The sequence below is a fragment of the Malaclemys terrapin genome, chromosome 24 (genome assembly GCF_027887155.1).
Source record: "Malaclemys terrapin pileata isolate rMalTer1 chromosome 24, rMalTer1.hap1, whole genome shotgun sequence".
Taxonomy (NCBI): Eukaryota; Metazoa; Chordata; order Testudines; family Emydidae; genus Malaclemys; species Malaclemys terrapin.
In genome coordinates, this window is record NC_071528.1 from 16604982 (window position 1) to 16632866 (window position 27885).

General features: G+C 61.0%; 3 protein-coding genes across 5 annotated transcripts in view; all 3 read right to left on the bottom strand.

The window, feature by feature from the left end:
• Window positions 1-1547: 1547 nt before the first annotated feature.
• MPV17L2 (MPV17 mitochondrial inner membrane protein like 2) lies at window positions 1548-5930 on the bottom strand. 2 transcript variants are annotated; one of them, XM_054013576.1, is made up of 6 exons: window positions 5817-5930; window positions 4288-4532; window positions 3311-3481; window positions 2497-2573; window positions 2383-2412; window positions 1548-2147 (listed from the first exon to the last, which is right to left on the bottom strand). In XM_054013576.1, exons 2-6 carry the CDS (start codon window positions 4472-4474, stop codon window positions 2118-2120), a joined length of 495 nt encoding a protein of 164 aa, XP_053869551.1. In that variant the 5' UTR covers window positions 4475-4532; window positions 5817-5930; the 3' UTR covers window positions 1548-2117. The 2 variants fall into 2 exon arrangements, with proteins under 2 accessions (XP_053869551.1, XP_053869550.1); XM_054013575.1 differs by having other exon boundaries at window positions 2284-2412.
• A 1617-nt stretch (window positions 5931-7547) lies between these two features.
• IFI30 (IFI30 lysosomal thiol reductase) lies at window positions 7548-15544 on the bottom strand. Its single transcript, XM_054013385.1, has 7 exons — window positions 15379-15544; window positions 12360-12542; window positions 12039-12113; window positions 11131-11226; window positions 10399-10551; window positions 9152-9220; window positions 7548-8757 (listed from the first exon to the last, which is right to left on the bottom strand). Exons 1-7 carry the CDS (start codon window positions 15499-15501, stop codon window positions 8683-8685), a joined length of 774 nt encoding a protein of 257 aa, XP_053869360.1. The 5' UTR covers window positions 15502-15544; the 3' UTR covers window positions 7548-8682.
• A 2093-nt stretch (window positions 15545-17637) lies between these two features.
• Window positions 17638-27885, bottom strand: part of PIK3R2 (phosphoinositide-3-kinase regulatory subunit 2) — a 37076-nt gene continuing 26828 nt past the window's right edge. The window contains exons 7-16 of one of the 2 annotated variants that reach the window (XM_054013487.1): window positions 27408-27493; window positions 26866-26971; window positions 26506-26604; window positions 25852-26032; window positions 24917-25042; window positions 24411-24493; window positions 23889-24065; window positions 23460-23531; window positions 22611-22781; window positions 17638-22399 (exon numbers count right to left, since the gene is read on the bottom strand). In XM_054013487.1, coding sequence (XP_053869462.1) covers window positions 22207-22399; window positions 22611-22781; window positions 23460-23531; window positions 23889-24065; window positions 24411-24493; window positions 24917-25042; window positions 25852-26032; window positions 26506-26604; window positions 26866-26971; window positions 27408-27493 — 1294 coding nt within the window. In that variant the 3' untranslated portion in view covers window positions 17638-22206. Of the gene's footprint in view, window positions 22400-22610; window positions 22782-23459; window positions 23532-23888; window positions 24066-24350; window positions 24494-24916; window positions 25043-25851; window positions 26033-26505; window positions 26605-26865; window positions 26972-27407; window positions 27494-27885 lie in introns of both variants that reach the window. The other variant, XM_054013486.1, reaches the window with a different exon arrangement.

Sequence of the window (27885 nt, forward strand, 5' to 3'; positions counted from 1 at the left end):
TGACTAGAGTCCTCTTGGTGTAGCATCTCCTGTTGCTCCTGAACAAACAGCCCTGCCCCGTGGAACCAGAGACCTGCTCCCTTAGCTGTAGTGCTACTGAAGGGGGTGACGTGCTGGGGTTGCATCTCAGTCAGCCAGGGGCTGGGGGTGGATGTGGATTTTAACCTTGACAGTTCAATCACTTACTAAATGGTACGTCTAGATCCCAATGAGGCATTAGTGCAGGTGGTTTGTTCATCATCGAGATTTGTTCCAGCCCTGTCTTTACACCTCCCCTTAGCTTGTTCTCCTTGCTAGCACAGAGGCCTTGGCCGATAGCGCTGGCTGGCTGGAGAGCCGCTTGCCTTTCATTCCTCTGCTGCTCTGTTCTCCCCCACCAAGGATGGCTAGTTCCTCACTATTGTATAAATAGATGCTAATTTATGCTCCTGCTGTCTTCCTCCTTGTACATAAAAACAACCTTCCTGTAAATAGATGTAGCAAGTGACCATTGTGTGACATGCTGTGCTGTGGTTGTGCAGATGTATTTATTTTATCAGTGTGGTATTAACCTGCTTGTGAATATCACTTTTAAATCTATTATTTAAAAACACAGCTGAGTAAGGGCCAAGGCACTCCTGTACCAAACTAGCCCCAGCCGGTGGCGGCTGACCACTGGAAACCTCGTGCTAGAGGAAAAACTTTGATGGTTTGGCTCAAGCAAAGAAACAAGCCACCAACCTGCTGCCCAATTCCATGCCGGGGTGGGGTTGACACCCCCTGCCCCAGGATGTTGCACTAGCAGCTGACGGGTGCGTGTTTGCTACAGGCCTCGTTGTTCCTTGTCTGTTACTATCGTAACGTGTTGTTGTGGAGACTGTGAAGCAGTAGCTAGAATTCTATCAATGCCCAAACCTGGTGCGTTGCTTCCCTCTATTTATTTTTCTTGGCGAACGCTCTTTATTTTACAGATACACACATCCAACCTCCTATTTTTGTGACATTTACTTATATGGAAAAAACTACGCTGTACTGTAAAAATGTCAAAAGTGTCAAAGTACAATTTCCGAACGATCACTGTATTCAAGAGCTGTTGTGAAGAAATAAATTAATGCTGATCACAAGTCGTTCCGGCTCCTTTTCGGCAGCCTCAGGGGATGAGTCCTCGAGCAGAGGAGCTCAAGCACTACCCCGCGGCACTAGTTCCCCTGTCCTGGAACGCCCTTGCTCTGCGAGGCCGAACGGGCTCACACTCGCCAGGCTGTGGCTGGAAGGGACCCCATCGACTCCGTTGCTGTTTTCTCTTAAGCCTGGACTGGGGGCTCTTTCTACAAAGCTGGGTCTGACGGATCCAGGGTCCCTTCTCAAGCCTGAGGCATCTGTTTGCCTTGCTAAGGCCTTAGCTCACTGTTTGCAGCCTGACTGCAAGGAAGACCAAAGCTCTGGTTTCTTAATTAACATTCACCAACCCTGTAGCTCCAGTTCTAAGTGAGCAGCCCCCCCTCGAGGGTGAGCTTTAAATTCCCACGCTGGGGCGCAGTTACTGTTTCACAAGACAAACTACATCATTAAGGTCTCATAATTTTTTTTAAGTGACATTTTGGCACATCACCGTTTCTAGCAAAATACAGTTTTCAGACACAGTGAGAATGAATTAAGTTGGTTCCAAGTCATGGGATTATTTTAAGGATCTTGGCTCACTTAGTGGCAAACAGTAACATGGAGCACCTGCCCCACTTCCCCAGAAGTCAGTGGAGGAATAAGAAACTCAGTCCGGTTACGCAGCCTGTTGACACATGATTCTTCATTTTAAAAAGTCATTGGGTTTGCGGCTAGCAAGTTAAATGCTAACTCAGAGAGAGAGACCCCCCCCTCATGTTTCTCTTCCACACCCATCTGGATAGGTCAGCCACAGGACGACGGCAGTGATTTGTCTCCAGGAAGCATTTTGTTCACTTGATCAGGCTATTTTTTCTGGTCTGCATGGGAGCCAGCTCCCTCCCCCAGGAACGAATCTGGAATTTGCACTTGATTGGCATCTCACAGGAACAGATGGACACAGAGCAGCAGTCCTTGCAAACAGCTTGTCAGCCCCCAGTTTTCACCCCAGTGTGGTGATGCTGAATGCTGCTCTTCAGCTAAGCTTCGGCACCGAGCGGCTGCTTGTGCTACAGACGCAAGAGAAGAAACTGACTAAACCCGGATTCGTTAAAGGTTTGTTGGAGCAGCAAAGGCTCCGGTGCAAGGGGTTAGTGGCTGGGGCGCTTACAGCAGCCTGCAATGGCCTGTTTGGGTAATACTGACCCTGTGTTTGAGGTAGGCAAGGTATGTGTCCCAGCCCAAGGTCACCACATTCACATAAATCACCCGATACTTGGGAGGAAGGAACAGGAAGTTAATCACCTGAGCTGCTGGCCAGACGCACCAGTCTGCCTGGGAAAGAGAATCAAGTATTAAGAAAGGAGAGAAGGGAGGGGGGGAGGGGGAGTAGCTATCAGGGATTCGGAGCAGCCTTACCTTGTAAAATTCCCAGAACTTCTCTCTGAGCTCCTCCCAGCTTTCCTCCAGCGTCTGCCCCTCCAGCGACCCCATCCCTGTACAAGGCACAATTGGCTGCAGGTGAGCAAGTGAGTGAGCCTGGCCTCCTGCTTTACTAGCAGGCCTTTGATCCTGCCCCCTCCAGTAATTCAAGGAGCCAGCAAGTGTGATCTTTAGTCTCAGCAGGCCAGGGACTTTGCTGGCTCAGGTGTTCCCAGCTATGTGGGGAGCTTAGTAAGGCAGGGAGAAAAGTAATTGGCTGTGCTTTCATTTAGCATGGCAGCCACTAACCCGTGCTCGCTGTGAGTTCTCTGTGTTTATCAGGACAGAACATGCCTCCCAAGGGCTCTGTTCTCCCTGTCATCTCCATGGGGCAGTACAACCCCGCCACGCCCCAGCTAAAGGGAAAACAGGAAAGCTAGCTCTCTGAGTCATTGCAAGTGCAGCCGCTTAATGCACATGTTGGAACAGAGCCTGGGCACTGCACCCATGCCCTGGGGGAGGACACGAAACCTCCCGCTGCCCAGCCAAGGCAGGGAAATAACCTCGGGTAAGGAGCAGGCCTGCCCTCCCACATCCAATCACAGGCCTGCTTGGTGCAGAAGGGTCTCAATGCTCCCTGACTGACGAGTGTTGGCATTGGCCACTGTCGGCAGACCGGACCCTGGGCTGGATGGACCTTTGGTCTGACCTCGTATGGCCGGTCTTATGTTCCTATGAGTGTTGGAGAGGGCACACCTTTGAGCAGTCTATTAGTAACATTTACATGAGAAAGCGATATTAAACGTTTTACCCAGAAAATACCAGATTCCCAAGGCCGGAGATGCTACGATCTGGTCGATGAAGACTTTCTTCAGGACAATTTTAATTCCTTTTAATCCACTTGCAGGAAATGCTTTGTCTAACCAGAGATACCAGTAATGCATTAACGGGCCCATGCTGCAGCCAATAGCAAACATCCGAGCTGCAACAAAATGCCACCTTATTAATAAATGCAAAGGCCCAGCACAATGTCACCATGCATTATTGACACCGCTCTGTAAGCATATCTGTTCCTTTACAAAAGGCGCGTGTGCCCTGCCTCAGACAAGGACACAGAGATGTGCACAGGGGCGGAGACGATGGCAGATTTCAGTCTAGAATATTCTGAATATTTGACTCCCTGCAAAAATGGCCCTAAAAGCAGAATGGTTAAAACAGCAGCAATTCCCCAAGGGTTGGACATTGCTGGGAAGATGGTCCCCAGCAGAGGGCAGACAGACACAGCTTCCACGGTTCACGCACAGAAGGATGGCTGACCAGGGAGAGCTGCGTATGATCCCCAGATCTACCACTGACTTCTGAGCGACGCTGGGGAACCCACCTCATCCTCCCTGGGCCTTAGTGCCCATCTTCCTTTTCTGTCTGGTTGTGACCTTTCCAGGGCAGACGTTCTCGCTTGCTATGTGTATGCGGCTTTACCCAGCAGCGTGGAGCCCCTTCACTACCACAATACACACAATAAATAACACAGTCGACCCTACGTGCTGTTTCCAACCCCCTACGCCTACCCAACGCTGTTGGCAATACAGGCCAAACAGCAGGAGAAATCACGGGCTGGGCAGAGCCAGGCATGAAGATGCCCCTCATTCCATTTAAACGGGTCAGAGGCAGCCGGTGGGTGGGTCCTTTTCGGAGGCAGGGGGAGACACTGGAGCTCTGTGAATGGGATGTGCCCACCCCTCCTGCATTACAACAGCTGGCTGTCAAACAAGCACACAGCGGACACACCTGTGCGGCCCAGCTCCCGCTTCCGCTCCGGGTCCTTCCTCATTTCCCATGTCTGCTGGAGGGTGTCGCCAGTCGCCAGGAGAGCCCCACAGCTCACAGTGTTTGTAACTAGAAGGAACCGGCCTCTGAAAAAAGGCTTCCAGTAGCCCGAGAAGCCAACAAATATCTGTCTGCCGCGGGCAAGCATCCTTTGCTCAACAACGAATCCACATCGGCCAGGTTGTTCATCCAAGCACCATCTGTGCCTGAGCCAAAAAGAAACAAACCGTGCAGGCTGGGGGCACCACTGGCACCGCACCAAGCTGCCCCCGCTGCACTGAGCGCCGACCCGCTCAGCCCCAGCCGTGCTCCCCACACACCAGCCACTCCCTGCGCCAAGCTCCAGACAGATCCGGGGGGGGGGGCCTTCCATGACGGGCCGGGCCCACAGCCCCACACCTAGCCCGGAGCACCAGCCTGCAGGGCCACACACGCCTTAGGGAACCCCCCCTTCAGCTCCAGGTTTGCTTCTCCTCCTCCACGGGGAGGATGCTGCCGCCACAGCCCCATGGCTCCCTGCCCCCACAAGTATCCCGTGCCCCTCCCCCCACAGCCCCCCCCTTCCCCACAAGTGTCCCGAGCCCCTCCCCCCACAGCCCCCCCCTTCCCCACAAGTGTCCCGAGCCCCTCCCCCCACAGCCCCCCCCTTCCCCACAAGTGTCCCGAGCCCCTCCCCCCACAGCCCCCCCCTTCCCCACAAGTGTCCCGAGCCCCTCCCCCCACAGCCCCCCCTTCCCCACAGCGCGTCCCGTGCCCCTCCCCCCACAAGTGCCCCCCAGTGTATGAAATGTCTCCATCAACAACAGGTGCGAATTGCTGCCTGGCCGGGGGTGGGTTGGGGGGGGGTGTCGCGGGGCAAAGGGGGGGGGCGCTCTGCGGGGGGAGGGGAGGAAGGGGGGGGCCGCTCTGCGGGGGGGGGAGGAAGGGGGGGGCCGCTCTGCGGGGGGGGGAGGAAGGGGAGGGGCGCTCTGCGGGGCGGAGGGGGAGGAGGGGGGGGCCGCTCTGCGGGGGGGGGAGGAAGGGGGGGCGCTCTGCGGGGGGGGGGAGGAAGGGAAGGGCCGCTCTGCGGGGGGGGGGGGAGGAAGGGGGGGCGCTCTGCGGGGGGGGGGAGGAAGGGGAGGGCCGCTCTGCGGGGCGGGGGGGGAGGAAGGGGAGGGCCGCTCTGCGGGGGGGGAGGAAGGGAAGGGGCGCTCTGCGGGTCGGGGGGGGAGGAAGGGGGGGGCGCTCTGCGGGGGGGGGGGGGAGGAAGGGGGGCCGCTCTGCGGGGCGGGGGGGAGGAAGGGGGGGCCGCTCTGCGGGGCGGGGGGGGAGGAAGGGGGGGCGCTCTGCGGGGCGGAGGGGGGAGGAAGGGGAGGGGCGCTCTGCGGGGGGGGGAGGAAGGGGGGGCGCTCTGCGGGGGGGGGGGGGGGGTGTCTCGCGCAAAGCCCCGGGGCCGCAGCTGTCACCCGACCCAGCACAGCCGCGCGGCCCCGCCCCCACCCCGGCCTGACCTTTGCCCCCTGAGCCCGGAGGGTCCCGGCTCCTGGGTCGGCTCCGTTCAGCCCCTCGCCGCTGCCCGGCCCCGGTGCTCCCCGCACACTTCCGCCTCCGGACACATGAGTGGGAGCCGGCCGGCCCCGGTCTGAGTCACGTGACGGAGGTGCGCCTTCAGCTTCCGGGGAAGTGGAGCCATGACAGCTACCGAGGCGGAAGTGCCCTGTGCAGGCGGCGGCCATGATAGCTACCGAGGCGGAAGTGCCCTGTGCAGGCGGCGGCCATGGTAGCTACTTGGGGAATTGTTCTTGGGGCGGGTGCCGCGTGCCTGCTCCCCCAACGGCTTCTCGCGCGGGGAGGGGGTCGAGACAGCCCCCTCCTCCCCGGGCCGCCATTTCCCGTCTATGTCACCCTCCGCCGGCCTCACCCCGCTCCTCTCGGCCGCTCCCCAGCCCGTCCTGCTGAGCAGCGCCGAGCACGGGGACGGGACCGGGCCGTACAAGTGGGCTCTGTACCCCCCCCACCGCCCAGCTCCTGCCCCCCCCACCGCCCAGCTCCTGCCCCCCCCCACGGGGGCTCTGTGCCCCCCCCCCCACTGCCCAGCTTCAGGTCCCCTGCTCTGCCCCCTCCTCGCCTACCCGCGCCCCCCCCCCCAGGGCTGCGTTCAGACCGGGGTGCCCAGGGGCCCCCAGCACAGCGGGGCGCGGAGCCCGGGCAGCAGACGTTGAGGGTTCTGGTGCCCATGGCTCACGGCCCTGTCTGTGCAGCTGGTCGGGTGCACACCAGGCCCCTGCTAGGGCGTCGGCTTCGCCCTGCCCTGGGCGGGCACAGGGCATCACCGACAGGAGTGCGCACACACACACACACACACACCCCGCCCCGCCCTGCCCTCTGCCCCCGCAGCTCGGCGGGTGCTTTGGAGTCACCGAGACGGGTTCAGCTTTTCCTTCCAGGCTGTGCCATTTGGGTTCCCCTCTTGTAACTATTTCCTAGGTTGCCCGGTGCCTTCTCCTCTCCGACACCCCATAGTCTGTCCTCCCACCCCCTCTCGGGAGTTGCCCACGCCTCACTTCCCTTCCTATGGCCGTGGATGGGGAAGCGAGCAGCCAGAGGGGTACACGTGGGTCCCCCTCATGAGGTGAAGGACATCCTCTCTCTCCTGGTGATCCTCCAAGGGCCTAGGCCTGGTCAGCAGCTTAACCTCACTTTGCAAGACCTTATGAAAAGCCGGGTAGAAGGCCGGGGGCCCCTGCTTCCAGTCACCTGGGCTCAGCAGCTACCACATCAGGGGTTAGGCAAATGCAAAGCTACTGCCGTAAAACCACAGGGAACTTGTGACAGCACTTAAAGACACTGAGCATTTCCTGAGCTCAGTCCTGTGGTAGTTCCCCAAGGCTCAGAGAAGCATCTGGCCCCCAGAGCTGGGTCTCTGCCTCCCCTTGGTCCAGGCTTCCTACAGCACTGTTTGGCCATGCCACAGCGAAGAGCATCTCCCCAGGGGGAGCTTCCAAGAGCCCCATGAGCTAATGCCCATGTTTGTGATACCCATGAGCAAGGTGCGTCCCCAGCCTGAGGGTGAAGTGAGAGCAGCTGCACGGGAGGGAAATCCTTTGTTACATTGCCCCTGTGTAGACATGGCACCAGCGTCCCCACACCAGCCTTACCCATCACCCCTCCTCCCACCCCCCGCCCTGGGCTCAGGGCTAGACGCAGGAGAGACCCAAAATGAGAGAGAACTAGGCCAGGAAGTTACTCAATAGATTCATTTGCAGGAAGGGCATTCCTATCCTGAGTCCCAAGAATCTGCATTTGTGACATCAATACAATTAGAGCAATTAGAAGGGAACGTGCAGCAGGCTGGGGAGGGCAAGGCACTAGTCTGTTTGGATGAAAGGCGGATGGGGCCTAGTGACACAGGCCCATTTCCTGGAGAGGCCAGTGGGCTGAAGACATGGAGATGTCAGCGTCTGTGGGGCCGGTGGAGCTAGTTCACATAAGGCATCAGTATGGGCAAAGGGTCAGGTGTCAGTCACCAAATCAGCAAAGCAAATGTAGCGTGTCCCCCACAATTTGCTGCGCTTAAGCTTTGTCCCCCACTGGTCACAGCACCCTACAAGCTGCAGAGCATAAGGCAAGATCGGCCGCCAGTCATGCTGGTGCCCAAGGTTGGGGCAACACAGGGCAGGTGTGGGGTCCCTGTCCTGGTTTGGAATTTCTGCTGGTTGAGGTGCAGGTTCCATCCCAGGGCTGGAGCAGCTCCAGGGAGAGCGAGCGGAAATGTGCCCTCCCTTCTTTAATCTCCACCGAGATCTGGAGAGGCCAGAGGGAAGGGGTGAGTGGGTCATGGAGTTCCCTGAGGTGGACAGTTGCTCCTGCGCTTCCAAGGCTGTGTATTCGACACACTTACACACTGGCCTAGATGCCTAGAAGCCCTTCCAGGCCCTGCTGCCAGGTTGCTCAGCCAGGCTGCCTGCTGGAGTCAGGGGGACCGGACGCCTCGCTCCAGCAGCATGTGCTCTTTTAAGACTATCCAGCTCTCCCGCTGTTGCTGCTTCCTGCCCTCTGCAGGGCTTCTGCTGCTGCTGCTGCTCTCCCTGCTTACAAAGCTGGGCTTTCCCCAGCCCCGCTCCTGGTGCTGCCACCTTGCGTGAAGAGATCCTTCGAATTCCCATGTCCAAATTCAAACCATCGTGTGCCTTTTCTCCCATCAACCCCCCGCTCCCAACTGAACTGCCCCCACCTGCAGCAGAGTTTACTGGGCATGAGCCCAGAGCTGACATCATCATACCAGGCAAAAATAGATCCCCTGCTGCCTCTGGCTGTCTGGTCACCCCAACTGCAAGGCCAGGCGCTGGGGTGCAGGGAGCAGCCCTACGCTGGGGGTTAATTCAGAGAGATTCGGTCTTCAGAAGCACTGGGACTCAGCCCCTCGTCTTTGCAGGCATCTGGCTTTTCACCCTGCAAAGACAGAGCTCGGTCAGGGACCCCCACGACATTCCAGACGCAGGGAGGGGCGTCGAGAGGAAACGGCTGCAGCGCTGAACCGCTGGAGCACTAACAGCCTCGGCCCCTGCCCCTGCCCCTGCCTTGCTCCCCTCACCTCCAGCCGTGGAGGCTCCCAGCAGCCCCTGGCCTGTAGCCCCAGTGGGCACCCAGCCAGGGAGGCAGGCAGGCTAGAGCTGCTTGTTCTTGGGGCAGGCAGGCCAACAGCTAGCCCAGCAGTTTCACCAGCAGAGGGGCGTCCCCGAATCTGGCTAGCGGGCAAGAGCTGGCCGAGGCGCTACTGCCGCTCGCTGCCCAGAGCCCGGGGAGCAGGGCGCTGTGACCAGCTGCATTTCCAGGGTCCACTCACCGTGTACAGCTCACAAACCATCCTGAACAGAGCGCTCTGGGCTCGCGCCTGGAGAGCGTCCGTGTGTTTCTGAGCAGGAGAGAGAGAGGACAAATCTGCGTCAGCGGCTGGACAAGCCCGTGCCCAGGCTCAGCCGCTGGCCGGAGAAAGCAGGCAGGGGCTCGGTAATTCCTCCAGGAGTCTCTGGCTAGGGCTGCTGCCTGGAACACAAGCGACAGCTCCGCTCCCGCCGCACAGGACGAGATGGAGTGAGATCGGATGGCGCTACGGGCTGCGTCAGTTGCTGCCTGCCTGGTGCCCTCAGCATTCACCTGGGGCCCTGTTTCTTTGAGCAGCTGCAGAATGGGTGTGTTTCTTGTCAGCACAAAACCAGGGCTTGTCTCTGAGCACAGCGCAGCCTCTTGGGGGCTCTGGCCCGGGTACAGAACATGCAGCCCGCCAGGGAAAGCCAGTGTGAAATCCCCTTGCCCATGGGGGACATTGGTCACACCTGGGCCAAGCGGGTACGACGGCAGCATCAGACCCCACTTGGCCCAGGTGGGGGTGATGGTTCGTGATGCGAGGCAGGACAGTGCCATGCCTCAAACAGGACAGGCTCAAGGGGACACAGCAGAACTGCCTGCAGGGAGCTCACACCGCACCTGGCTGGAGCCAGCCCCCCTGGTTCAATTTCATGAACAGATTCACCACAAAGCAAGTGGACATTTCCTGCCCCTTTGTCTTCACTGCAGGGGAACCAAGGGCACGAGGCTCATGCAGGAGACAGCGGCAGGGCCTGGCTGCTGAGATAAAGCATTTCCTCAAAGACTCGGCCACAACTTTAACCACAAAGTCATGTTCTGCGGGTGCTTCTCAGAGCAGTTTATTCCCTCCCAACTCCCACAATGCATTGCACTCAAGTCACCTACCCCAGCTAGATACCAGGTGCTCCTTAGCATGAACAGGCATGTGCTTTGGGATGCTGTACCACATGGCTCTGTGTGGGCCTGCAGGAGACTGGCCCTCTGGCTATGAGACCCACCAACCGCCCTGCATGATCAGAGTCCTCAAGGGCAGTAGGCCTGGATTTGGGAGCTGAAGGTCCTAGGTTCTAGCCCCTGCTTCCCATGTACGTCTATTATCTGCAGCACATGGACTCTGCACTGAACTTCTGGCTCTGGTTGCTGCCCCCTGATTCCTCGTGTGGAAATGCCCGTGGGCCCCGCCAGCATTTCATCAGGAAGGCCACGAGGCACCATGTCTCCTACCCCATTGACGAGGATCCACGGCACGTAGTTATGGGGTGGGTTGAGGGCATCGGTCAGTTGAGCATTGCGATGCATCAGCTTGTTCCCCAGATCTCCTGTCACGCATGACTTGATCTCAGCCACCTGGACAGTTGGGGCATAGACCTGCAGGCACTGGGAGGGGAGGACGTGTCAGAACCAGTGCAGAGAGCTGGTTGCCCAATCCCCCACCGCACAGGAAGGCTGAGGCCAGGGGCTCTTATCTGTTGTGAACTCATTCACCCACAGTGCAGGCTGGAAGCAGAAGGCGCCCTGGGACTCAGCCAGTTCCAGGGGCGACACCCTCCCCCACTCCCCTGCATAATGCTAGAGTCTCCAGAGCACGTCCCAGTTCACCTGCCACCTGGGCGCTGCGGAGTGAGGGCAGGTGCCTGGTGGCAGCATAGCAGGGAAAGCGTCCTCATAGGCCACGTGGGATGGCTGAGGCATGGCTAGAAATGGACGTGGCCTTGTCACTAAGTTGCCAATGGCTACAGCCGCGTGTCCCACCAGACACAGACTGGCAGGAAATGCCAGCCCTTCCAGGCGCTGGGTCAAGACACTTGATCGGACCTGGGCAGGGGAACAAGGGGCAAGTGGAAGGGGCGTTTCTGTGGGGTGGGTGCAGAGACCAGCCGGCTGAAGCAGTTCCCCCCCCGGACTTGAACCCACGGAGTTTTATAGCTCTGGGCCCGCCCAGCGCCGCCAACGTACAGCTTCAAGATTCTCGACCACAGAGCCCGCCGATTCCATGCAGAAGATCACAGGGAAAGAGTGATCGAGGTCCTTCAGCTGGTACATCAGGCAGGTCTGGAAGAGCAGGGCAAGCCACAGTGTTAGTGCCCTGAGCCCAGCGGGAATGCACCCAGGAGCCCTACCTGAGGATCCCAGAGAGGCTGTGCCCCTGGGGTTCTCCAGCCAGCAGAGCCCAGCGTGACCAGCTTCTCCTCCTACGGCGAGGGGACTGGCTGCAGGGGGAGCCCCACGCTTCACGGTCAACTGGGAAAGTCCTACAGAGTCCTTTCCCCAAGGCAGGACTAGGCTGAGAGGCCCATAATGGGGCAGGTGAGGGGCACCCCCCCCCCATCCGCTATCTGTGGAAGGCCCTAAGGAAAGTGTTGCTGCTCTCTGACGTTCACCCCAAGATGTCCTGGCTGACACGCACCCTCCCCATGGATCACGCCTGGGTGCCCGGCTCCCGATGCCAGCACAGCTGCCCGAGTGGTTCCTGGACTCTGCTCTGCGGAGCAAGGGGCCTCCTTGATCCTTCCCTTGGGCCAGGGAGGACGTGAAATTCAGCAGCTCGTGTCACATGGTGACTATGCTGAGGCCACACAGGGGACAGGGCCTATTTCCACCCCAGGCTAGTCCCGTAGCAGAGCCCAGGCAGATCTCACCGTGGGCCCCACCTCGGGGCCAGAGACGAGGGAGCCCTGCCCCTTCCTCCCCCACCCCAAGCACAGCTAATGAGTCCAAGTTGTCCCTGGCTCAGTGACACGGGGGTGGGGTGTCCCATCACCTAACCAGGAGCCACTGTCTCCTTTCACCCCGCTATCCTGCACATTCCACAGGCAGCATCCCCCCCTCCCCTATCCTAATGCCGCGCCTGGGACCAGCCCCACCTCGATCATGTTCCCCTTGCACTCCAGTTCACCATGCTGACATTCGAACTGCCACTTCCCGCTGACGTTCTTCTCCTGCAAGGGAAACTGAGTCAGAGCCTAAGATAACACTACCCCTCCCCCCCGCATGCCTTCCCAGCACTCACTCTTCCCCCTTGCCCCACAGCGTGTGCCCCACACACCCGGCCAGGATCAGGGCTGTGGGGGAGGGAAGACCAGGCTATGAGGACAGAAGAGTGCTGCGGCCCCTGCCCTTGGCTCAAACTGGGGTACAGGTCCCTTTCCCACCCCCCACCTGCAGCCAGAGGTGCTGGCGCTTACCTGGGCATTTCCATACGGCACCAGTGTGATGTCCATGATGTCACTGAGCATCACCCAGGTGGGGAAGAGCTGGGTGACCAGGAAGTTGCGGCAGGCCGGGCACAGGCTCTCGTAATACAAGCTCAGTGACACAGGGTTGGCTGCCTGGGGGTGGTGGTAGAATTTGGGGCATAGCTTCTCCACCTGCGGGCAGGGAAAGATACGGGGAGGGGGGATGAGCAGCAGGGTTGGGACAGACAGAACCAGGCCCAGCACAGACCCCGGACCGGCTGTGCCGCCTCAGGGCTGGCCCTGCCCCAAAGAGCAGCCCCCAGCTCTGGTTCCGGCTCTGTCACAGACAAACTCAACGTGCACAAGGGGGTCATGAGACTCCTGGGGCATGCGGAGGATAAACCTGGCCCTGCTGGGAGGCCCCATAGTGCTGCAGCAGCTGCTGGGCTTAACCCGTGTATGGACCGGCCGGCGAGGGACTGGGGACAAAGTGCCTGCCCCAGAGGCGCTGGACGGCCGGGACGGGGGGTGCCACCTGCAGTCACGTTACTGTTTAAATAGCAACCAAATGTTCTGGTGCCGACAGGCACAGGGAGGGTCCCTGCCGCAGGACTTTGCTCTGCCCGGCCTCTGGCCTCCAGCCCAGCTTGTTTGTATTTGAGGGAACAGAGCAGGGAGACCTGCCAGCCTTCCCCAGGAGCCGGGCCAGAAGGGAAGTGAAACAGGACGCCGGGGCTTTCAGTGGGGCTTTCTGGGGAGCTGCAGCAGACCCTGACACACCAAGCAGCCACTGGGGCTTTCCAAGGGGATTTCCTCAATCCACTTGGTTCAAATGTGCAGCTCTGCTTAGCGAAGCGAATCCACACCCCACGGAGGGATTGGGGGGTGGGGGAGACATCCAGGTCCAGAGCACTCGAGGGCTCTTTTCCTTCTGGGTCCGGGAGCACATTCGGGGCCCTGGACTCTCTCCTGCTTCAATGTCCCATCAGGCCCAGTTCCGGCCTCTGTTCAATGGGCCGAATCCAACCCAGCAACTTGGGAGCAACACAAGTAGACAAGCCTGTGAGCAACACACGGCACAGCCTGGCTCCCGTCGCCAGGCCGGGCCTGCGGGGCCCACGGGGACAGACCCCCGGGGCTCTGGCCCCCGTCGCCAGGCCGGGCCTGCGGGGCTCACGGGGACAGACCCCCGGGGCTCTGGCCCCCGTCGCCAGGCCGGGCCTGCGGGGCTCACGGGGACAGACCCCCGGGGCTCTGGCCCCCGTCGCCAGGCCGGGCCTGCGGGGCTCACGGGGACAGACCCCCGGGGCTCTGGCCCCCGTCGCCAGGCCGGGCCTGCGGGGCCCACAGGGACAGACCCCTGGGGCTCTGGCTCCCGTCGCCAGGCCGGGCCTGCGGGGCTCACGGGGACAGACCCCGGGGCTCTGGCTCCCGTCGCCAGGCCGGGCCTGCGGGGCTCACGGGGACAGACCCCGGGGCTCTGGCTCCCGTCGCCAGGCCGGGCCTGCGGGGCTCAGGGACTGAAGCTGAGAGGTTGGAGTAGCGCTGGGTCTGGGCTGCCAGTTTCTCAGCCCTGCACCCTGAAGCCCACGCAGTGGCTGTGGTTGTGCAGCGTCAGGCCCCGCTCCCGCTCCGGAACGGGAGGCTATTAATGGCTGCTCAGAGAGGCAGAAAAAGCAGAAGTATCACCAATGCCCCCACACAGCTGGATGGGGTGAGGGCCGAGCAGGCAGGAGCCATGGCGAGGGTGTGGGGACAGAGGTCAGGAGCTGCACTGCAGCAGCTCTCCCGTGGGGATGGCAGATGGACCAGCGCTCCCTCTTGAGCCAGGGACCAGGGCCAGGTCCCCCTGCCCAGCCACCTCACGCAGCCCTGCAGGCTCTGGGGGTCAGTGCTGGGCCTGCCCACGCCAGGGGGCCACGGGCAGCTCTCCAGGTGAGGCGCAGGGTCCGAGTGCCCTGGAGCACCGAGCAGGGGCTACCCCCCACCCCGAGGCTCCCGCCGGTGCTGAAGGCCTGGGCTCGGCTCTGGGGGTGACTAAGGAACGGGGAGGTGCAGGGAGTTAGCTGGAGCTAGGATCTCCCCCCTTTGAGAAGCAAGAAACACTGGTCAGCACCACGAAGAGCTCATGCCCCAGGCACTGCCAGCAGGATGCCCCGTTAGGCCTGGGCCACCGCCATGGGCAGCACTGGCACGGCTACCCCTGGAGCACAGGGTGAAATGGTCCCGCTGGGTAAAGAGCAGGAACCGGACACATGCTGGGCACAGCAGCTGCTGGGTCCCATGTACAACCCATGTGTTCGGGGGGCGGAGGTGCAGGACAGCGCGATCTGCACGGCATCAAGAGGAGCGCTGCTCCCAGCGAGGCACAGGAGATGACAGTTAAGAGCTTGGATCCCGGCGCCTAGACGGGGGGTGATGGGCACATTCTAAGCCGGGCAGGCAGGAACTCAGGCTGGGGGCAGGGGCTTCTCTCAGCTTTGTGCTTATTTTCCCTGCTTAGCCCCTAGCCTGAAGCTCACGGGGCTGCTGCTGCTGCAGTTTGCAGGGGGGGCTAGCCCCTAGAGACAAACCTTTCTCCCTTCCCCACAGCACCCAGGTACCACCTCCTCTTACGGACACATCCCCAGCACAGTAGCCAGGGGCTTGGGGCAGGTTGGGTCCAGTTCTTCCCTGCTGAGCGGGTTGCAAGGCCTCAGCCCCGGGGGGAAGGAATCAGCACTGGCTGCCCTTTTCCCAGCCTTGCCCCAGGGAAAGCGAGGGGACAAGGGATGGGAAGGGACTTGCTGTGTTGGAGTATCAGTGAGGACATGTACTGCCCCGATTCGCCGGGCTCGGAGCTGGTTTCTCTGGAGGTCAGGGTCATTGAGGGGGAAGCTCGGCTCAGCCTTGCTGTGAAAGGACTGGGCAGGTTCTCCTCTTTCCCAAGAGCGGAGGAGGCAGCTGCTGCCAAACCCACAGGACAGAGCAGGGCGAGATGCCAGCACCGCAGCCCCCGCTTGGAGCTGCCCTGAGTCGTCCCCCTTACCTGGCAGGCCACAGCAATCTCCCAGGAGCTGCACAAGAGCCTGGGGGGGTAGTTACAGGCTGGCAGGGAGTCCCCACCGCTCGCAGCCCAGAGGGCCAGGGCAGCCAGCAGCCAGCGGCTCATGGTGCGATCAGCCTGGAGGGGAGCCAGAGTGAGCAGAGCTGGGGAAGGAGCTGGGACTTTCAAGGCTCTCTGGTCCCGCCCTCAGCTGCCTGCCTGCCCAACTCAGCCTGTTCTTCCTCCTCCAGCGCCTGCCCCACCTTCCCGCTCAGCTCCTGCTGACACCCGGAACCACAACCACAGCTGGGCACCGGAGAGGGGGACAGGGTCCAGGGTCCAGAACGAGCCGTGCGCTGACCACCTCCTGCACCCACCTTTCGCTGTATGGGGGTAACGCCTCAAAACCCCGGGGAGGGGTCAGGGTGCTAGGTGCTGTACACCCCCCCAAGGAGCGCTCAGTCTACGTGTAGGACGAGGACGAGCGGGTGAGGCAGAAGTGGGATGGAGATGAAGGCAGCAGGCTGGCAGGGCCCAGGAGGGCAGGACAGTGGTGTGGTGGAGACCGACAGGGAGGGGCTCCCTCAGTCCCAGGGCAGCATTGCCCGGAGCTGCCTGGCCCCCATTGTGTCTGTTGAAATCAGCAGCAGTCCCCCTGGAGCGCTCTGATTCATAGATTCTAGGACTGGAAGGGACCTCGAGAGGTCATCGAGTCCAGTCCCCTGCCCGCATGGCAGGACCAAATACTGTCTAGACCATCCCTGATAGACATTTATCTAACCCACTCTTAAATATCTCCAGAGATGGAGATTCCACAACCTCCCTAGGCAATTTATTCCAGTGTTTAACCACCCTGACAGTCAGGAACTTGTTCCTAACGTCCAAATGTCCTGAGACCAGGAGGCTCCTGGGCTGGGCTAGGGCCTGCTCAATGGGGGATTTGTCTACACAGGCGGGTGCATCTACCTGTAACCCACCCCTGGCCAAACCCCATCCCTTTCAGCCTCCTCGGTGCTCCCAGAGCCAAGGCAGCTTCCCAGGGGCAGGCAGCCTTGGAAGCAGAAGCAGAGAGCTGGTGACCCCCCAGCTCATGGAATCCGTGCCCCAGAGGCTCTCAGCCCCCCATGCTGCATATTGGGGGCAGGCTGGCAGCAGAGGGGTCTGCACAGCCATAGGCTCGGCCCCCCAATTCGATTAGGAACAAGGGGCCTCGGGCATTACCCAGCAGAGGCAGTTTTGAACTGGTGAGAAGTCGAGCGGTTCAGGATGTTTCCGGGGCAGAACAGCTTGTGTTGGCACCCTGGCCGTAGGCTCCCTGTGCGACTTGGCCAGCCCCCAGGCAGGCAGCTGTTGCTGAGGGCAGAGTGGAAAGCGCCAGGCGAGCCTGGGTGCAGGTCTATGCTGCGGTGGACACGGACACGCCCTGTGGTACGGCCGGTTCCATAGATAAAATGCCACGAGTTACTGTCCCCAATGGTCATGGGGAGACTCTTCTACATGTGACCCTCACGCTGATCCAACAGCCCCCTGAACACTGCCCGAGGACACCAAGCCCCAGAAGTGCTGGCGCTTCCCATGGCACGTCACTGCGGCCAGCATTTTCATGAGATTTGAGGAACTTCCCACTTCCCTTTTCCAGGGAAAACCCAACAGCTGGCCACTTCCTGCCCTGTCGGGGGGGTCGAATTGTCACAAGCTTGTCTCCCTGGGGGCCACATCTCCACCTGCACACTAGGGAGAGCCTGGGGCCCCAGCAGCCCCCAGTTAGAGACCCAGGCCCTAATGTGCATGAGACTCAGTGACTTTCAGTGGGACTTGTGCTCCTGAATCCCTTGGGTGCTATGGGACATCCACCCCATCACAAGCTGGCTGGGCACAAGAGCTTTCCACTGCCACGGGGGCCTGGATCCACCTAACCCCAAGCACTGCAGCCTCCTTGGGCAGGCCTGGAGCTGCACGGCTGGACTCTGAGGGGAGGGTCTTTTCCCCGCAACTGACACCTTCTAAACAACTGGGCAAGCGTCTCCCTGCCAGAAGCACCTGGAGCCCTGCAGAGGCGGTGGGTGCTGCCCGCCAGAGAGCGAGTGGTGGGGAACTCCCACACTGGGCCAGTTTTACCTGCTGTTCTCTGCAGCACAGGTAACCAGAGCTCCCCAGGGGGATAATTTAACCCTCGCTCTGGGGAAAAGGCAGGAGTCACAGAAAAAAACTCTTGAAATGACAAGAACGTTTAAAAAGAATTAACCCCCCTCATCCAGCAGCTTCGTTCTTTCAGTTTATTTCTTCCTTTGTTTAAAGTACCGTACAAAAATGATCTGACAGTAACAAATCCTGGGCATACGTTAGTAAACGTGCACAGAGAACGGCTTCTGCTAGCAGACAGAAGAAATGGCGATTAGAGTATTTATTATTGCATATCTCGTAAGAGCTAAAACCTCAGGAGTGCTCACCAGCCAACTTCCTCTCAGACAGAGTGCAAATCCCGGCGTGTCAGCCAGCCCCCCTCAGCAGGCAGGGACCCGTGCAAGGAATTAGGCTCTGGTGTGCTCACAACCCAAACACGCTCTTTCCTTCAATGAAATTAGCCTGCAGGCTTAAAACAATCCATCTCTTGACTAACGCAGCCCAGAGCTTCCCGCAGAACCAGCAGAATTTCAGCATCCTGCACAAAGCCCCATGGTCCTGGGGCCAAGGGGGTTCTAGACCAGGGCTTCCTTTGCTGTCCCTCCCACCCAGGCTGTGACTCTGGGAATTTGGCCTGTGTGCTCCTGCCCCCGAGCTTCCGAGTGCTGCACAAAATATAATGGATGGAGCCAGGAAGCAGCAGGAGTGGCTCAGCTTCCCCCCTCCCCTTGTGACACTGCCCGCTCCCCACGCCCAAATCTCCTCTGCCCTGATGCCAGGGGAAGATGTACACTTTCCTCCCTAACCAGTAACGCTGGCAGCGCAGTCACCAGGCCCATAGCAGAGGCCCAATGGATGGAGGAGTGGAGAGAAACAAGGGAACCAGCAAAGGGCCTGGCCAGGAACCCGGCACTTGGTCTCAAATCAAAGCCCCATTTCAAGGAGATATGGTCAATTTCTTCCACCCCCACATGGCAGCCAAGACCAAAGGGGAAGGCTGGCTGGGGGCTATTTCATGTTGGGCAGCCTGGAGAACTAAAAGCAGAACTAGCCGACTCCCTGGCTTGCAGCTTGACATTTGACATTTGCCAGGTGGGACGAGGACACGCAGAAGATGGGCCTAGTAGCACAAGAGGTTCTGGTTCACACCTTGACCGACGTTGAAGGCAGAAGAGCACAACCAAGGGAATCCAAAAATAGTGTTCTCACGGATTAATCCAGACGTAAACAGCAACAGCTAAAGCAAAGACCAAATCACAACCGGCTTATTCCAAAGGAGCCGCGTCAGTTTAAAAAAAAAAAAAAAAAGATTCAAGGGGCCTGTTCTTCCACCGGAGGAGGAGAAAAAGCCAAGTTTCTAAGAGCCAAGTCAGTCACCATCAGAGAAAGTAACCAGGGGAGGGAAGGGGGGGTGGGTCGGTGGGTTTTTCTCTTCATTGCATACTGGATTGGAGGAGAGCAGAGCCTTCCCTCTGCAACAGGTACAGGATGCAGCCACAGACCACGTTTCCATCCTCAGTAGTGTTCTAACAACTCAGAAAGGGCAGTGCTATCAGACGCACAGAAGTAAAGCCATGTGTAACCACCACTCAGAGCATTCACATGGAGCCATCTCAGCTCCCAGGGAGCAAAGGGGGAATTTCAAATTCCCCTGAGGAGAAGCAGACTTGGGTCAGGCAACGAGAGACCAGGCAAAGTGGGAAGAGGGCGAGACTCTCCCAAGGAGCTAGAATCGTCCATGCAGGGAGAGGTGGGTAAGCCCACCAGCGAGACGAGGGTGAGGCTAGAAGCAGAGGGGAGAGGTTTTCCGAATCGCAGCAGGATCCCAACACCCAATGCTGGTGGAGTTAACAAGGTGCTTCCAAACACGGGACGAGACCTGCACAGCACCGCTGAGGAGCAAGGAGCCGGAACGCACCATCCCCAGCTGTGAAATGGATGTAGTGTATGTAACACCTGCCAGCCCGTGTGCCTCTACCCACAGCCCAGGTACTGTACCCTACCCCAAAAATCCCACCATCTGGCGGCACAGGCTTCAGACAGTGCACAGACAGGCACTGAGCCAAGTCGCCACATTGCGGTGTGGGGAAGGCAGGGCACAAGCAGCGAGGAAGTAAGTGGCTAAGTATTAATATTAATATGTACAATAGAGGGGTCAATTTTTATGGCTTCATTTCTCAAAGAGCAAGTCAGCTTTTGGGGGAGCAGGTAGAGTTGCCCAGCTTCTCAGGGGGTCTCGTGTGCTTTGCAGTCTCCCGGCGCAGGGACATGGACTCCAGCCAGCCAAACGCTGGGGGTGAACTTCCTGACCAACTGAGTCACCATCTCCCAGGCCTCTCCCGAGGGAGAAAACCTCCCTGCGCCTCCCACCTACTGACAGCTGCCACGTTGGGCTAAACTCACTGGCTCTGCCCTTCATTGCCCAAATCCAAACCTCAGCATCCCCGTGCCGGGGGGTGGGTGGGTGTCGAAGGAGCCTTAGCCTGAAGCTAATCCCCTTCTTGCCCCACACACACGGCTCACTTTGGCAGCACGTGGCTGGGCCCAGCCGTGAGTCCACCGGCGCAGAGTCCAGGGTGCTCAGACAGCCGAACTCTGCCTGGCGAGGAGATGCCAGCACTCGCTCGCTGAGCCCCGAGTCCATTCCAGCCAGTGCAGGCACCAATGCCATAGAGCACGTGCACCCAGGTGAGAACAGAGACCCATGCTCACACCGCCACACGTAAGGCCACGTCAGCTCCCGCAATTCCCAGCGCCACGAGCGCCCGAGGCTGCCGCACTTGGCTCCACCCACACTGGAGACAGCCCCAGCGTTTACCGAGAGAGGAAACCAGGCCAGAGCAGCAGGGCATGAACAGCAGAGCCGATGGTGCAGGCATGGGAAGGGCGGGGGGAGTCACGTGGTCGTGACAACGAAGAGCATCCAAGCCTGTGCCACGCCCCAGTGTCGCCCACACACGGTATGCACACCCCGCCCCAGCAGATCACACCCGTGCTCCCGACACTGTCAGCTGAGATCTCCCACCCTGCTGCTACCGAGACAGACCAAGCGTCCACCTCCTGCTGGGACGGAACATGGGGCCTTTGGGGACGGATCAAGGGGGCGAGTGGCACCTCCCCAGAGCTGGGCAGGCACAGTGCTGAGTGGAGAGAGCTGTGGGATCCTGAGCATCACCCCTCCACCCCCCTGGCGCTGCCAGCCATGCTGGGGCAGAGGGGCAGGCGCTGCCAGGTGCTGGTGCCCACTGATGCCCGACACGGAGGGAGAGGTACCACATCCCGCCCAGAAAGCTTCCCAAACCATTTTGCTCTGTCGAAGAGAACCCCCCCATCTCACCCGGTAGGTAACACTGGCCCCCTCCCCTGCCCCACATGGTCAGACCCATGCCCTGCACTGCTGCCTGGCTCAGGCACCATCAGGAAACACACAGCAATTCTCCTGCTCCCTTGTACTAAAACAGACACGACTGGAAATATTACAGAAATCCCCAGCTCCTTCCCCAGGGCTCAGCTCTGTACCGGCTCCGTACAGTACTCAGGAGTAGAAGTGCTTCAGAAACAGTTGGCTCCGCATACATCGTTCTACCTCACGCATATACGTTGCTCCATGCCGAGGCCCCAGGGCTGGAGGGGCGTGGCCTAGTCCCACCCTTCCCTTGCAGAGAGGGCCTCCGTCTGCATAGGGCTCGCAGCGTGTCTGACATTCCAGCCACCTCTGGCTCCCCGTTCTCCCTGGCCCAGGGATGCGCTTGGTCTGTCGCTGCCCGAGGGGTGCATGTTGTAACAAGGGTTCTGCATACGAACGGGCACTAGCAAGCAGCTGATTATAAAATAACCGTATTTACATGGCTACAGTGAGCTCTGACCAGTGACACGGAGGAGACTCCCCAGAAGCAATGGACAAGCACAGCTGTGCATCCCCCAGACGCAGCCCAGGGAAGCACTGGTACCAACATGGATTTCACAGCTTAGCTGGCACAACCAAGACGAGGCAGGTGGGTTAGTAACGAACTAATCTAACGGAGCCTCCCCTGCAAGCCACACCCAGGGGTTACATGGAACATCTGGCATCTCTGCCAAGGAGCCAGTGTGCCGTGCCCTCACCAACCCCTTCAATGATCAAGTTCCCCCCTTTCTAGCTCTCTCTCTGGGAGAGGCTGGCACCCCTCAGACCAAAGGCCGGCGCTCACTCCAGGATTACTGAAGGGAAGGGAAAGGAGAGAACGGTTTTAGCAACGACCACTTGTGGTTCAGGAGAGAGCGCTGCCCGCCCCTTCCCAGCAGGGCTGGTCCCACCGGAGCAGGGGTAGCACCTCAGTTATAACGTGAGACGTGGCCGCTGGGCTGGCGACCCCACGGCACACACAGGAACTAGGAACCGAGCTGTACAGAGATACACAGCGGGGGGAAGGGGAGCAAAAACACCCCCGGGGAACTGCGAAGGGAGAGATGAAGCCCCCCCATAGCAATTAGCCTGCGACTGGACTCCTTCTCGGAAAGGCTGAAGTCACAAACAGCTTTTACACCCCAAGCCGACGGCCCAGCATTGCCTCCCCATCGGCCAGCGTCCAGCTGGGTTTCTACTGCTGAGCGAGCGGGACACCAGGGACAGGTCACGACATCCCCCAGGCTCTGGGGGGCAGAAAAGGGACAGAGCCAGAGCCTGGGGAGGAGGTGGAAGCAGCCATTGTGCTCTGCGTCAGTGGCTCATCTGGCAGGTGGCTGGGAGAGGACCGGGTAAGCCAGCGTGACATTCAGGGAGTCGTTGTGCTGCACCAGGGACATGTGTTTGTAATGCAGAACCAGGTCCTTCAGGGATGCGTACAGGTTGTAGGGCTCGGCAAAGCCGTAACCGGTCACCGTCTTGTAGATCACACAGTGCTTGGTGTCGCCGTCCACCCTGCCGGGGAAGCAGAACCGCACAAGTCACTGGGGCTGCCACCAGGAGATGGGGACATGAGCCACCAGGGACCCCTCCCGCAAGCCAGGCAAGACGAGAGCGGCCCCCACTCCCCGCCTCGCAGGGGCAGCCCCCCTCCACTCCCCCAGGGCTGGGGCTGGCAGCGGGAGGGAGAACCGCGGTGGCCCTGCAAGAGGGGGAAGGAACTCACACCACAGAGCAGGCGTAGCAGCCCTTCTGACTGCTCTCGCGGATCAGGAACGTGCCGTCGCGCTTGCCACACAGCATCTCCTCCGCCTGCACACGGTTGATTTTCCCCACGTACCAGGTGCGCTCCTCATGGTGCGGCAGCTCCTCCTCGTCGTCCATCATGGAGTACTGGCTGCAAGGCAAGCCCGGGGCTGAGCAGACCCTTCCCCCACAGGGTGTGCGCCCACTGCTGGGGGAAGCTAGGCCAGCTCCGCTCCCCCCCCACTCACACACACACACACACAGCTACGTCGCTATGCAGGAGCCCCCAGCCTAGAGTGGTGCCTCCCCAGCGCCAGCACCTTCCCAAATACCCCTCTGGGCCTTTGAACCTTCCCCATGGCTCAGTCCCCAGCCCCCTGCTCCACCGGGCACCCGACGCATGCAGGGGGCTCTCACGGTAACCTGAGGGAGGCTGACAGCCTCAGGGCCTGGTATCAGCTTTGAGCCTGCAGCCCTCAGACCCTGCCACGGAGGCACCTTCAGTGCCGACACAAGCCCCTGAAACATGGGCAGCTGCATCACGTCTCGATTCCCAGTGAGAAGGAGCTCGACAGCCAGCCTGCGGCGAGCACAGGGCTGGGGACGGTGAGCTCCTGCTCCCAGCCATTGTCTGGCTACGCGTCCCTGCCCCGCTCTGCTTCTCAGTTCCCCCTTCTGTAACACGGCGCCGGGGGTGGCCGTGTGTGCAGGGCTCTGCACTGCAATAGCAGAGGGAGGCCTCGCGGGGGAAGCAATGCTCGGGCGACTCCACTCAAACCTAGGCCAGGCCGGAAGGACTCCGAGCAGCCCGCAGCGCTGGGACACTTACTCCTCGGTCTCGTTCTTGATGCCCAGCCATTCGTTGATTTTCTTCTGCCGGGCCCCTTTCTGCGTCAGCCACCTGGGGGAGGAAGACGAGAACTGAGCGATTTGCAGGGCTGGGAGAGGAGCAGCTTTTCATCCCGGCCTCCTTCACAAATTGATCCAGCAGGGGGCAGCATCCCCCACGGAATGAGCCAAGCAGGCAGGATCGGGGCCCAGGCCGGGGATGCTGCAGGGCCATGCCCCTTGAGCCACAGGGCGGGTGCACCGGGGCCACAGCCCCCAACACGGCTGGAGGCCCAGCCGGGAGCCAGCGAGCAGCAAGGACAGATCACGACTGGGGCTACGGAGGCGATGGCAGGGCCCAGGGGCTGCTTCTTCCGTCACTCCCAGGCCAGAGCCGGGGCAGGGAGAAGGGGCCGGCAGCGGCACCTACACCAGGTACTGGTCCCGGAGCTTGCGCAGCTGCATGAGGTCCGGCTTGAGGCTGTTCATGCGCTTGTCGATCTCCCGGTTCTCCGAGGCCTGTTTCTTCAGGTCCTGCTCCAGCTTCATCTTGCTGTCGTGGATCTCAGTGACGCGCGACTTCAGCTTCTCGGAGTTCATCAGGATCCTGGGGGGGGAGGGCACAGGAGTTACGGGCTGGGGAGGGGAACCTGGGCCCGATGCTGGAGCCAAAGGGGAAGGGCTGCCGGGCAGCTGGAGCCGGCTGGCGGAGGGGAGAAGGACTGGGGTCAGCTGCAGCATGGTAGGGCTGCTGGGTGACAGGAAAGTCACGCAAGCAGTTTGCCTTGCAAAGGAACTAGCCCTGCTCCGTTCAGGCCCCGCCCGGCCCCGAGGCTGGGGCGGAGATTGCCCTGAGGCCTGTGCCCCTGGCAGCGCCAGGCTACGCCCTCACCGCTGCACCTCCTTCTCATTGCCCTCCCGCCGGAAGCGCTCGATGTACTCCTTGCTGCACCTCTCCTGCGTCTGGCACTGCTCCTCAAAGATCTTGATGGTTTCGTTGAAGGCCTCGATCGCCGTCCTTTTCATCTGCAGCTCCTGGGGAGAGCGGGCACGTCGAGTGAACCGAGGATCGGGGCCCAGCCCAGTCCCCTGCCTTCCCAGCAACACCCCAACCCCACTCCACCCCTGGGCTGTCCAGCAATGGTCTGATCCCCAGCCCAGCCCTCCCAGCCTGAACCTTCCTCGGAGGTCCTACAGCCCCTCACTTTGCTGATTCCTCCCCCTTCACCAGCAAGCTGGGTATCTGCACCCCAGCGCGGCTCTCCCAGGGCTCTCCAGGGCCCATATCACCTACAGAGCAGGGCAAGCTGGCCAGAGCTCAGGCCACACTGGCAACGAGGAGCCGTGCAGGGTAACACCCCTGTGCTGGCTGGAGTGTTGGACAGAACGGCAGTGGAGGAGGGGACATGTGTGGCACCGGGGTACCAGTGAGGGGGCGGGCGCGTGGCCCCGGGGTACCTGCGAGGTGCGCGTATACTCCTCGTACAGCAAGTCGTACTCCCGGCTCTTGTCCTGGTATTGCTGGTGATAGACCTTCAGCTGCTCCCCCACAGCCTCCACGCTGTCCTCCTTCACCAGCTGGTCCTGCCACACAGAAGGCCCCAGGACGAGTCAGAGCTGGGCACTGCTGCACTCTCGCTGCAGGACATGGAGCAGGCCCACCATGCCAGCGCTGCCCAGGAGTGAGAGGGCCATAGGTAGAGGGAAGGAGGTGGGTCAGGGCCAGGATCGGGGGAGCTCCCGGGGCACCAGGAATGATGAGATACCGCAGGGCAATGTGGGGCCCTGTGCCCGCCTGCGCCAAGCCCCGCCTCTTCTGTGGACAGGACAGAATTACCTTGCAGTGGGAGGCACCCAGAGGCCCCAATAGGCAGCCCCAGGGCATAGGGCCTGCCCACATATCCCTGCTTGTGCCCCTCAGCAGCCTGGCCCAGCCCCCTGCCTTACCTGTGACGTGGCCCCTGCTGACCGGTGTCCCACTATCCAGGCCATGCTCTTGCCCAGGGGATGGTTTGGGCAGCCCCAGCTCCTCCACCCTGGCCACAGCCCCTTGGACGTCAGCGTCAGGCTGGGGCCGAGCCCCCCGCGGCTCAGGGGATGCAGCTGGGCCGGGAGGAGCGCGTCCCAGGACGCCATGCAAACGTGGCTCCCCTTTCCCCTGGCTGGCTCCCTGGCCAAAGAGTATCCTCTGGGCAGCCGGGCCTCACACGCGCCAGGGAGGCAGGAGGGTCTGCTGCCAGCTCAGTCAGGGACCTGGAATCCAGCATTGGCCTGTTCCCGGGCCCTGGGCACGTCCCCTTGCCATAGGCCTGGCTGGCCCCTGTGCTCACACAGACGGCGCTCAGCGTGGGGAACGGCCACGGGGTTCAGAACATCCCCCCGCCCAGCCTGACCTGCTGGTACTTGGAGATGGGGTAGAGCAGCTTGCTGTCCAGCTTGGCGTTGTACTGGGCCAGCGACTCATGCCGGTAATGGTTGATGAGCTCCACCACGGAGCCGAAGGTCAGGGGCTCCGAGAAGCCGTACTTCCCCTCCCGGTGGAAGATCTTGATCAGCTTGTTGTTGCCCCCTTTCCTGCGGAGCGGAAGTGGGGCAGGGATCGCGCTCAGCGCCAGGCAGAGACCCCCTTGTGACACCCCCGGGGGCCATGGCAGGGCTCGGAGCACCCAGCACTAGCCTAGCCGACGGGTGTCCCCTCAGTCCGGCACCAGGGAGTGATGGAGGCTTCGCACGGGACAAGGACGAACCTCCGCCCCCCCACATGCACACACTGCATCATTCCCCCCAGCCCCTCACAGACACCCGGGGAGCGGGTGAGCCTGTCTGGTCTGGAAGCTGGCAGGCTATCGGGGCTGCAGCCCTGCCTCCACACTGGGACTCAGAGCAGCACGAGCTTGGGGACACATGGGGCTCAGGGTCCTAGTCCTGGGGCAGTGAAGCACCAGACAGAGAGTGTACAGCGGGCAGAGCCTGGCCAGCCGCCCGGCTCTACCTAGGGGTACGGCTAGCGGCCCTGCTGCCGCAGCCCAGCCTCAGGGCGCACGTACCTCAGCGTGAGCGTGTACTCCCCCTGGATCTTACTGGAGGCGTCGCGGACCAGGAAGGTGCCGTCCGGCGTGTCGCGCAGCTTCTCGTTTACCTCCTCCCTGGGGAGCGGACAGGGCACGAGTGGTCACAGCCGCCAGGGTACGACCCACAGAACCCACCTCTCCCGTGGGGGGCTGGAGCGTAGGGATTAGTCAATCTCACCCTGCCCGACCCCAGCCCTGCCCCACACATCCCCAAACAGCTCCCCCCCCCCCCCCCGCAGTTCGCAGCTCCCGGGGGTCTAACAGCTACCCAGGGGCGGTGGGGGGCGCTCTCGCTGGCCCGCTGCCCAGGGGAACGCGGTGTGAAGAGCCTGGTACCTGGAAATGTCGCCCCAGTACCACTCCGCCTCCTGCAGGGGCGCGCTGCTCCCATTGGCCAGGCTGGCTCCACCGGGCTTCGGCTTTGAGGGCTTCGGAGGCAGAGCTGCAAGAAAGCTGGGTGAGCACTGGGGCCCCGCTCCGGCCAGGATCTGCTCGCCACCAGCCCCAGAACCGCACCCCACGCCCTGCTTTCGGGCTGCCCTGGCACAGCTCCAAACGGGCGCCAAACCGCATTGGTGCTGGGCATGCCGAAGGTGCCACCTCGAGAGCCCCGAAGCGGCGTCCTCCAGCAGCACCCACTCCCGAGTGCCCCCCCAAGCGTCTCTCAGCGCGCCGGAGAGACCGTCTCTGCGCCCAGACCAACTCGGGCCAGTTCAGTGAGTCCCCGCGCGGTGCCCGTTCCGTGACGGGGCTGACGGGAACGAGCCAAACACACAGCCCTGGTGGGAGGCTGAATGGCCACCTCCTCCCTAAGCCACCCAGGAAGTGACCAGCAGCCTGGAAGGACCCAGGGCATTGCAGCTTGTGGGGCTCAGTACCTGGCGGCACTTGTTCCGGCTCCGAGTCCTTCGCCTGCAGAAGCGTCTCCAGGAAGAGCCCTGAGAAATCGGGGCTCAGCTCTGCACTGCAGGGAGACAGGGACCAGAAATCAGCACCTGGGAGAGATGCCAACAGACCCGGGAAGGAGGCATGGCGGCAGGTGCTGGGCTGTAACCTGAGCCAGAGGGGGCGGGGGTTCATTGCCCCAGCCCCCCCCTCCCCACTGGCTCTGGGGTGCGCTCTCAGAGGAGCAGCGGAGCATGCTGCATTATCCAGACAGCCTGTAACCCCGGGGTGGAGAGGGGAGGGAACTTCATTCTACTGCTCCCAGCTCACCAAGCCTGGCCTACAGCTAGCAAAGTGCAAGCTCCTTGATAGACAGACGCAGGGTCTTCCCCACTTTCTAGTCCCATCTCTGCCCGCAGCCTGTGGCCCCAGGTCTCCACTCTGGGGGTGAACAGGAACCCAGCTGCGGGG